This window comes from Triticum urartu, chromosome 3A (assembly GCF_056163025.1).
Source record: "Triticum urartu cultivar PI428250 chromosome 3A, HENAU_Tu73, whole genome shotgun sequence".
NCBI lineage: Eukaryota > Viridiplantae > Streptophyta > Magnoliopsida > Poales > Poaceae > Triticum > Triticum urartu.
The window spans coordinates 713,515,696-713,527,264 of NC_141875.1; the positions used below are offsets into that span (position 1 = coordinate 713,515,696).

The 11,569-nt window shown below is 42.1% G+C and overlaps 1 protein-coding gene across 1 annotated transcript; it reads left to right on the forward strand.

Annotated features, from left to right (window-relative positions):
• The first annotated feature begins 9,710 nt into the window (after nucleotides 1-9,710).
• On the forward strand, nucleotides 9,711-11,267 carry NDHO (NAD(P)H:plastoquinone dehydrogenase complex subunit O). Its single transcript, XM_087514209.1, has 6 exons — nucleotides 9,711-10,013; nucleotides 10,140-10,195; nucleotides 10,435-10,500; nucleotides 10,583-10,627; nucleotides 10,775-10,834; nucleotides 11,059-11,267. Exons 1-6 carry the CDS (start codon nucleotides 9,803-9,805, stop codon nucleotides 11,086-11,088), a joined length of 468 nt encoding a protein of 155 aa, XP_087370335.1. The 5' UTR covers nucleotides 9,711-9,802; the 3' UTR covers nucleotides 11,089-11,267.
• The last annotated feature ends 302 nt before the right edge of the window (nucleotides 11,268-11,569 follow it).

Here is an 11,569-nt window from a genome sequence, read left to right on the forward strand (position 1 = left end):
ATTTTCCCCAAGGCTAAATCACTAGGACGTCATGGCGACCAAATTTCTGCTAGACATCTTTGGTAGCTCGTCAAGGGTTACATTGCAACTTCAGCAAGAGTTCTATCTTGCAGATTATATCCGAGGAAGATCTATTGGGGATTTTGGAAATATGCCCAGGTCTCAAAGCTTTTCAGAGTTTGATTGACAAGTTGTGGGATAGGTTGGGCCCTTGGCTTGCTGGATTTCTTTACTAGAGTGGTCGATTAATCTTGGTCCAAGCGGTTTTGTCAGCAATCCCAATTTTCACCTCATGTCCCTTATCCCTCGCCATGGGTATTGAGAGCCATTGGAAAAATCCGTCGAGCTTTTCTATGGAAGGGTACCAAGGCGACTAATGGCGGGCACTGCCCGGTAAACTGGAAGCACGTTCGTCGTCCGAAGGAGAGTGGAGGAAAGGGCATATTGGATCTTGAAATTGTGAATTCGACGCTTCAGTTGCGCTGGGCCTGAAAGGTGCATGTGTGAATTCGACGCTTCGGTTGCGCTGGGCCTGAAAGGTGCGTCTTTCTCACAACCAGGCTTGGCACATTCTGCTAGATCCTTTGAATACAAGCAAGAGGAACATGTGTTAACATGCTGCAAGGGTCGGGCTTGGGAATGGCGAGAGATGGTTTTTGGTCTTACATATGGATACAAGGCGAAGGACCTTGCGCCGGACGTTCTGGTTGCTTTCTCTGGTCGTCCGGGAGCGCGAGAGCTATGTCTCACATTCAGCGAGACGTAGCGATCTCTTAGCGAGAGCGGGATTGAACCTGGGACCTCCAGGTTGTTTTGTCACACTAATAGTCACCGAGAAAACATCAAGTTTGTGTTAAACTTCTTTGGTGCAACCTACTAGAAGGAACAGAGCTAGTTTTTAACAAGTTTTCTATTTTTTATCTTTTCTTTCTCCATTTTCTTCTATGTAGGTTTCTTATTTTGTCCTTTTTATGTTCTTTTTCTTCTCAATTTTGTATTTTTACCATACTTTTTCATTTTTTCTTCGATTTTTGTTTTCTTTTCATTTTTTAATTCTTTCTACATTTGTTACTTCGGTTTTATTTTCATTTATTCCTTTTTGATTTACTTTGTTTCTTTTTCGGTTTTCCTTTTTGGTTTTCTTTTTTTCTTTTTATTTTCATTCTACATTTTTTAATATGCAACATCATTTTTCTAATACAAGTTTAACATTTCCCCAATACAAGTTGAATATCTTTTTAATACATGTTCAACATTTTTTCCAGACACATTTCAATATATTTTAAATTATTGATCAACATTTTTAAAATACAAGATTAACATTTTTCTACACGCATTTACATTTTTTCAAATACTTGAATAATATTTTCTAAATGCAATATTAAAAAAAATTTAACACACATGGCCAAAATATTTATATACAATTAACATTTTTGATATATATTATCAAAATCATTCATCATTTTTTAATACATGCTCAACATATTTCTATAAACATTTAACATTTCTAAATTGCTTCATCTACATTATAAAATATTTTTTCAACATTTTATATACATGATAAAAAAATTCATCATTTGTTTAATACATGGTCAGCATTTTTTATACAAATTTAACATTTATCAAATACTCGATCAACATTTTTTTAAATATTGCATTAACATTTTTATGCAGATGATAAATAAAATTCATCATTTCTTATAAATAAGATTCATCATATTTTTTCTATAGAGATTTAACAAATTTCAAATGTGTGATAAACTTTTTTCAAATACTGGGTAGAAAGATTTCAAATGCTTGATTAAATTGTTTTTAAATACATGATCAATTTTTTTTACACATTTGTTTATACTTTTTTGTATACGTGACAAGCATTTTCTCTATACATATTTAACATTTTTCAAATGTTTTTATAGAGTATTTTTGTTATATATATATATAATATTTTAAAGTATAAACAAAAGGAAAAGAAACAAAGCAAAAAATGAAAATAGAAAACATAAAAAAAATCAGAAAAGGAGGATGTGTCCTCCGGCGCTCCTGGGCTGGCCCATCTCGGTCTTCTCTTTAGTGAGGGTTCCTACCCTCTCGCAGAAGGCGAGATATTGGGGCGCCCGTCCGGGAGAGGAGAGCGGCCACAAAGGCTATGACTAGCGGACCATGGATTTAATAATGAGGATACCAAAGGGAAAATTAATGTTCACACTTTCCCTCAGGTTTTGTCCTTCTGGGAGGTTATCTCTGAAATCCTTGTAGAGCCAGATGTTGAGGACAAGCGGACATGGTACCAGGAGCCGAAAGGATCTTTCTCGACAAAACCTATCTATAAAGCACACTTCGGCGTGATGACTATTTCCAGCACTACTTGCACCATTTGGAAGTCTTGGTAGCAATTGAAATGCAGACTCTTCCCTTTATTGGTCGTCAGAGGGCCTGTTTGAACGACAGATCAACTTGCCAAGTGAGGTTTCCCCCATAATCCTTCTTGTTGCCTTTGTAGCTTATCTCAGTGAATGGTCCAACATCTATTCATGAACCGCGACGTCATTTCTTTCTTATGGAGTTCGGTGCTTCAGTGGCCTGGCTTGAGTGGGGTTGTTCACAATGATGCACGCTCGCTCAAGGATTGGTGGCAAGGGGCTAGGTCGTTAGTTCATGGCATGAAGAGGAATACTTGGAACACCTGTGCCTCTCGTTATTTGTAGTACTTGGAGGGAAAGGAATGGTCGGGTATTTGAGAATTACTTCACTCTGTTGCAAAGAGTCGTAGATCAAATCAAATTAGATGCCAAGCAGTGGGCTGAAGCGAGTTTGGGTCATTTTAGATTAGAGTAATTGGAGTTGTTCTTTTTGGAGGGTCTTTTTCCTTCTTGTATCGCCATTTTATGGGAGGTTCGTATTGGCTGATTGTACTCCATCTCCTATCTTTCATATAATACATGCACTCTCCTGCGTGATTTGACTTTTTTGCCACCAAGTATTGAGGGAGCATGTGACATTGGGTAATTACTAACCCCTTTGCTGTCTTCCCTCTCCAAGGAAAAACATGCATACTTGACCGGAAATGAGTGTTGCCAACGAGCGAGAGTAGCAGAGAATTCGAGTACAAACTACTTGTTGATATCTCGCACATTCTAGAATTCTCTATTTGGGTAAACTTGCATTAATTATTAACTATATCAACACTCTAAAACAATCAACCAATGTTTTATATATACTTATGGATCCTGCGGATATAGACAAATATAAACTAGTAGTACTAGTACACCAAGAGACAAACTAAAATTGACGAGTACTGTTGTACTTTTGGTTTGATATGATTTACAGTGAAATCCATTCTAACAAAACACTTTTCTAACCATCCCATACTGACTTGATAAATAAAAATTTGGTAAAATATAGTTTTAGTTTTGTATAATACAACATTTTTGTAATTATCAATTCTTAAGTTGTATGAAAAAAATACAACCTTGATATACATGGTTGCAATTACATTTGTAATTCTCATAGCTATCTCTATAAAACATTATTTAATACAATATACAGAAATAATTACATAGGTAACAATTGAAAATTTTCCGATCACATATTCATAAGTTATGTCTTGCAAAAAAGTAAAAATGTTTAGTATAAATAGTAATTTAATTTCATTATCTCGGTAGTAGCAGCAGTATTTTACCCTTCGCCACTTAGAGTTGTAGGTGGTTCAAAAGGTTGAGTTGTTTGTTCATTAATGCGGTGCGTGAGCTGGGTTCAAAATATTGTGAGACGGTTCGGTGCATATCCACTGTGGGCGTCAAAGCATTGAGAGGATGTTTCCCTAATATGAGAGGACCGGGCAGTATGCACCTATGAAATATTGGTTATCATGCCTACGACAAGTACTGGGAAGCCAAATGCGCAGAGGATAACTCATGAATAAATACTGGTGTCTCAATATGTCTCTAGAAACAGTGTTTGGAGATGTCGCTTTAAATCTGCACATGGTTTCAAAAATTTATGTATAGAATCATATTTTTGATTAGTGATATTTTTGCACTTATTACATCATTGTTTAAATAGGACAATTTTGAAATTTTCGAAAGAATAACTTTGTTATTGGTAGTAATGATTAATGAATGGAAGAAATTGTGAAATCCTTTATCAATATGTTTCCTCGAAAAATATGTTAAAAGATGGAAGAAAATCATCATATATAAGGAAACAAACTATGGGAAGCAAACCAAGTCCATTGGAGACCCACAAGAGCAACGGAACAAAAAATGACGCTTGCTACAAATGCGCCCAATGGTACCAGCGGTCGTAACAGCCGCAAGTCACGAAGGGGCGACCAACAAAGGGATTGTCGAAAATATGGTCATATTAGTGGTTTGTTAATATTTGGATGTGGTTTTCACTTACCAGTGTTTATTTTCTATATGGAGTTAGTGTTTATGCGTTTATGAAGCATTCCCATTTATGTTAATCACTCTTTGAATGTTTTTTCCTATGTGGTAGGACGCAACAATTAGGAGTCTTAAGGCATCCAAAAATGGGATAAGTATATTTTTCGTCCTTCAACTCTCTCAAAAGTATATAGATGGTCACTCAACTCTAAAACCAGCAAAACTCGGTTCTTAAACTTTTCAAACCGGATAACTTTAGTCTTTTGTACCGCTTCGAGTGATTTCCTTGATGACGTGGCATGGTTTTTGACTGACTCGGGTGGTTTTGATTGATGAAGTGGAGCCCGCGGGTCGCCAGGCACTGAAAGCCATGCTCGCTAGCACCGTCTACTGCCCCTGGCTGAGTCCCCTTTGAGCATGCCGAGCAGCCATGCCCTGCTGGTCGTAGCCGTTGTACGTACCTCCATTACTATCCCATGTGTACCCCCGTCCGTGCTTGCTGGTCGAGCTGCATTCCGCCGTACGATGGTCGCCGTGTCTACTGAAGACAGAGCCACCACTTGCCATGCCCGCTGCACATCGCCGCGCTCCGCTGCCACTGGGCTATGCCATGCCCTGCCGCGCCGCCTCGGTGTTGTCTGATACTGTACATGCGAGCAGCCGGCACGCACCGCGCTCCTGCATGAGCTTCTTAATGGCAAACGCCAGGCTAAGCGTGAGCATCACGCTGGGCGTGCACACATCGCACCCGAGCGAGGAGCCGTGGTCTAGGCTGTACTGCTTGAGTGCTTATTCAACGTTGATCACATAGGAGGGAGGCGTGCAGGTCCTCCATGGCCAAGTCATGCTCCTCTAGCCGCGCACTCGTGACCTGTAGCACCGCCTCAAGGTGTCCACTGCTAGGGGAGGGGATGTACCCGAAAATTGCACTGGCCGCGTGCCTCTGCACTGCTGGTCACACGCACAGCTCCGCCATGGCCCTGCTGGCCTCGCCGCACCTCGTCTTCCCGGCCCAGCCACCCGTCAGCTCCTCCCAACGCTCCATGTCTCTCCAATCTTCTGCTCTAAGGGGGCAACAACAGGCGGAGGCCGACGAGCGCAGGCAGAAGGACCCCACAAGTGTGCACATCAACCATTCGACGAAATTCCTGTTGCATGGGAAAACAGAACAAAGATGAGAAGAGGGGAGAAGAGAGAGAAAAAACGATGAGGTGGCAATCAACTTGGAAGACCAGGGTCAAATCCATGCCACGTCATCAATGAAACCACCCGAAGCGGTACAAGGGACTAAAGTTATTCGATTTAAAAAATTGAGGGACTAAGTTTTGCTGGTTTTGAAGTTGAGGGACCATTTCTATACTTTCGAGAAAGTTGAGGGACGAAAAATATACTTATCCATCCAAAAATTGTTCTATTCATGAGTGTTGTTACTGAACCCCATACCTACCAAAAGTTATGGAATACTTGTTGAGGTATTTATATGCATTTCATTTGTTACCGAACCTCCAAGGACAGACCCAGATCTTCATCGCCGTTACTGCCGCCATCAAGCTGTTGGGGAACGTAGTAATTTTAAAAAATTTCCTACGCACACGCAAGATCATGGTGATGCATAGCAACGAGAGGGGAGAGTGTGATCTACGTACCCTTGTAGACCGACAGCGGAAGCGTTAGCACAACGCGGTTGATGTAGTCGTACGTCTTCACGGCCCGACCGATCAAGCACCGAAACTACGGCACCTTCGAGTTTTAGCACACGTTCAGCTCGATGACGATCCCCGGACTCCGATCCAGCAAAGTGTCGGGGAAGAGTTCCGCCAGCACGACGGCGTGGTGACGATCTTGATGTACTACCGTCGCAGGGCTTCGCCTAAGCACCGCTACAATATTATCGAGGATTATGGTGGAAGGGGGCACCGCACACGGCTAAGAATATGATCACGTGGATCAACTTGTGTGTCTATGGGGTGCCCCCTGCCCCCGTATATAAAGGAGTGGAGGAGGGGAGGGCCGGCCCTCTCTATGGCGCGCCCTAGGGGAGTCCTACTCCCACCGGGAGTAGGATTCCCCCTTTCCTAGTCCAACTAGGAGTCCTTCCATGTAGTAGGAGTAGGAAACAAGGAAGGGGCGCAGCCCCTCCCCCTAGTCCAATTCGGACTAGGCCTTGGGGGGGCGCGCGGCCTGCCCTAGGCAGCCCCTCTCTCTTTCCCGTATGGCCCAATAAGGCCCAATACTTCTCCCGGCGAATTCCCGTAACTCTCTGGTACTCCGAAAAATACTCGAATCACTCGGAACCTTTCCGATGTCCGAATATAGTCGTCCAATATATCGATCTTTACGTCTCGACCATTTCGAGACTCCTCGTCATGTCCCCGATCTCATCCGGGACTCCGAACTCCTTCGGTACATCAAAACTCATAAACTCATAATATAACTGTCATCGAAACCTTAAGCGTGCGGACCCTACGGGTTCGAGAATAATATAGACATGACCGAGACACGTCTCCGGTCAATAACCAATAGCGGAACCTGGATGCTCATATTGGCTCCTACATATTCTACGAAGATCTTTTATCGGTCAGACCGCATAATAACATACGTTGTTCCCTTTGTCATCGGTATGTTACTTGCCCGAGATTCGATCGTCGGTATCTCAATACCTAGTTCAATCTCGTTACCGGCAAGTCTCTTTACTCGTTCCGTAATACATCATCTCACAACTAACTCATTAGTTGCAATGCTTGCAAGGCTTATGTGATGTGCATTACCGAGAGGGCCCAGAGATACCTCTCCGACAATCGGAGTGACAAATCCTAATCTCGAAATACGCCAACCCAAAATGTACCTTTGGAGACACCTGTAGAGTACCTTTATAATCACCCAGTTACGTTGTGACGTTTGGTAGCACACAAAGTGTTCCTCCGGTAAACGGGAGTTGCATAATCTCATAGTCATAGGAACATGTATAAGTCATGAAGAAAGCAATAGCAACATACTAAACGATCGGGTGCTAAGCTAATGAAATGGGTCATGTCAATCAGATCATTCACCTAATGATGTGATCCCGTTAATCAAATAACAACTCTTTGTCCATGGTTAGGAAACATAACCATCTTTGATTAACGAGCTAGTCAAGTAGAGGCATACTAGTGACACTCTGTTTGTCTATGTATTCACACATGCATTATGTTTCCGGTTAATACAATTCTAGCATGAATAATAAACATTTATCATGAAATAAGGAAATAAATAATAACTTTATTATTGCCTCTAGGGCATATTTCCTTCACAAGCACCCCGCCCTCCCATGCGTCTACCTCAAGTCGCTCCACAATGCCTTGCCTTCCAACGCCCCTCCATCCCTTCGGCCTAGCTCGGCAACCGTTGCCGAGGAGAATGACATCACACCAACACTCGACCCCAGTCCCAGCCGCCCACACCACTAGAGTACTGCCAATCGTGTCGTCGTGCCCTAACCGAGGCCCCCAACTCTCCCAGACCCAAGCACGTCTCTACCCTTGATGTCATGGAACTGCGACCGGTCGTTGCTCACCCCATCTTCCCTGACACGACACGACAATGATGCATCCAACTCTAACTTCCTCGACGCGACACATGCTCACGAGGACTCGACCGGTGTCATCCTTCTCGTTGCATTGTTGCATGTAGAAGGTCACATCGATGGAGCCATGGACTTACCGTGGACTCATGGAAGGGGCAAGCTGCATAACCAATGCCAACCACTGAAGAATCAACCAATGCAGATTTTTCTTCACTATTGTGTATTTCGGGCATTTTGGGATTACCTCAGTTGGAGCTCGAAACAAAATGAGGTTAGCTTGTTTATTTATAGAAAAAAGGCTAGATATGTTGGAGCAATCGAGTGCCCCGAGAGTATTGGAGATTGTTGGACAAAAACATTGAGGAGCGAATGTGTTTGCTAGTGCACACAGAGAGAATAGGCCCCTTATGGTTATTTCACCCTCGGGATTGCCCCGGCTATAAATAACCGGCCCCACCTACCGTGATGATCGGCGGCTTAGCTTATTTTTTTAGAAGATTGTTTGAGCACCCCTCTAAAAAATATTTGAGTGAATCCACAGATAGAAAACCCCAAAGCCCAAAACTTAGATAGTTGTCGAGCATCACAGAGATCTAAGTAGAAGTTTGAACCTATTACTCTTGAAAGCTACTAACTCTCTAGACGGTTAGGTTTCTGTCTGAGTGACCAAGAGTAATTTTTTTCGAAGACAAAGTCTGTGAAGGTTATGGACATCGTGTGAAGTATCTACCGACACAAGTTGATGAACTTTGTCAAGGAGAATAGGACGGTGATAGTTTTGCTCATGTATTCAATCACAAGTCCCTCTAACCATACGTAGCTCTTTTGCATAAGAGGGAATTGGTCGAGCAAATAACTTCTCGCCATCGAGCACCACTGGTTTCATCTCGCCTTCATATTACCCTTCCGCAGTTTACTTTCAGTAATAGTATCTATCGTGAGTTTACTTTTTGTGCTCTAGCAGCTCTCTCTCGAAAGCTTACCTATCCGTTCATCATGTTTTTTTTTAGAGTTCTTTTCTTTCGTAGATCTGCACATGTTAAGTTTATTTTTTGTGTTATACCGAGAGATTTCAAATTTTGAAAGAAATTTTAAATCTACCATTCACTCCCCTCTGGTCGATATGCTCCGGTCCTACAAGATAGAGAAAGAACTCCCAAGAATGCCAAATAGAGACCGAACTTCATGGAGGCCCTAATTTAAAAAGTTCAAATTTCAAATATTTCAGTTTCAAAAAATTTGTAAAAAAATACACATGTACCTAGAGATATAATGTACAAGTGTGTACATTTTCAGGTCAATACCTGAAAAAAAATCAGGTCAAAATCCGTTAAAACGAGAGCTACAAATTTTTTTTGAATCTGAGGCTTGCTTTTAACATACGTAATGTTCGTCCTCAAAGTCCATGATTTTTTTAAGCTTGCAATTGAAGGTATTTCATTATAAAATTTTACATCCGTACACTTCGTTGTATACATGTGTATTTTCCTCAGAAAATTTTCAAACTAAACAGTTTGTCTTTTGATTTTTTTTTTCAAAATTAAGGCCTCCATGGAGATTGGTATCCAAAATGCCCTACTCAAGATTTCCGAGAAACTTCCCCCCAAAAAAAATGTTCCCCATTTTTTCCAGTCTACCCAAAAAAATGTTCCCTATAAACCAGGCCGAAATTCCGAACGTAACTGGGCCATACTTTCCAGTTCACACATTGGTGACGCACATTTCTGGGCCCAAACACCCTGTGGCGCTAGCTGCTTTCTAATCCACACCTCACCGCCGTGGCCGCCTTATCCGCCGCGCGCGGTGCAGCTTCTCGTGGATTTCCCCCTAGCTAGCTAGAGCCACAGCTACAGCAATGGAAGCTCTCGCCTCGTCGCCGCGGGCTCTCTTCGCCCGCACCGCCTCTCCGACGACGGCGCTGGTCACGCCAGCAAGATGGACGCCGTCATCGAGCAGGCGTGTCAAGGCCGCCGCCGCCGCCGAGCCGGCCGGCGAGGCGAAGCCGGCTGCCGCAGCGGCGCCGCCGGCGCCCAAGAAGATCCTCAAGAAGAAGCCCGTATACTCCAGTAAGACCGATGCTTCGAAATACGTACATTGTTTATTCATTCGGTTCGAGCTTACTCGTGCTTGCCGCTGCGCGTGTGTCCCTCTTACTTAACTGAACTTGAATTGCATATGTTTCCTCTGTGCAGTGAAGAAAGGGCAGATCGTGCGCGTCGAGAAAGAAAAGTATCTGAACAGCATCAATGTACGTGTGTATTGTATCATACGCGCTACACCGTAGTACATGGATGCACTCAAAATTTTAAACAAGTTTGTACTGTTTGTGATAAAATCTGACCTTTTTCTTTGAGCTTGACTGGGGCATGAATATTTCTGTAGTAGAATTTCAAACCCTGTTTTCCAGAAATTTCGTCTTGATTTTACCAGCAGTGAGTAGCTTCATTTGCTGGCTTTTAATGACCGTGCGTGGTTTGTTAATTTCAGTACCTATCAGTGGGGCACCCACCCTTCTACAAGGGGCTAGACTACATATATGAAGACCGCGGCGAGGCAATTAACTTCGCCGATCCTAGGTTATATAATATATCTACTGCTGGTTTCAGTTTACTAATCGCCAAATTATCAAGTGTAGGTTTTGGACATCAGAATCTTTGAAGAGACCGGAGAGTATGCTCTGGTAATTATACATTGCTGCTTTGATCCTTAATTAGTTCTCGTTCACCATTCTTAATTTGTTCATCAACTTTAAACGGATCTTAAACAATTGTCCATACATGTCTCGCTAAATTTTCTCGTGACTGAATTATGGATCTATCTTACGTAGATCGCGTGGGTGGGGATTCCAACCCCGCCGGCATGGCTCCCAACTTATATGCTCATCAAGGTATGGTTTAACTACATATCATTCGTTATACCACAATACTTCCTGGTTACCCATTGTTTTTGACATAGACATGGTTTACCATGCAACCATTTGAACATCTTCTCCTAAATATTTGCTTATTCAAAAATTTGAACATCTAATTAATGATGAATACCCCCCTCATGAAGAAGCTCTATATTTTCTTTGGGGTTTTGTTTGTGATTGGAGTATGTTTCCTTATGCAGTCAGACAAACTCGACTACGAGAGGATATGATTGTTGGATGAGCAGTTGCAAGGGAGAACGATGTTCTCTGAATAAATCAATGTTGCTGTTCTCTGAATAAATCAATGTTGCTATGTGGCCATGTTGTGACATTGCTCCATGGATGCAAAACGAAGCAGTTGTAAATTGAAGAAACAATAGTGAAATATATCCAAAGTTTTTTTATTTAAGCATTTTCTTTTCCACCTTTTCAACGTTTGAGGTTGTTAACAATCATACCATGGATTTGACATACTGCCACTCTTAAACTTAACATGCCTGAAATAAGATGCATTTAAATTAGGCTATGTCTAAAAGGTTTGAATTGACAAGGTTTTGAACAATTTATATGATTTTGATTATTAGATCCAATAGTCCATTTAAATTGCAACCTTCCTAACATATATTTTCCCCCTTCCATTTAGGGCTTTTTCGGACATGTACTTCAACATTTTGGATGGGTCGAGAAATCTGTTCATTCTTCTGGCCTGTC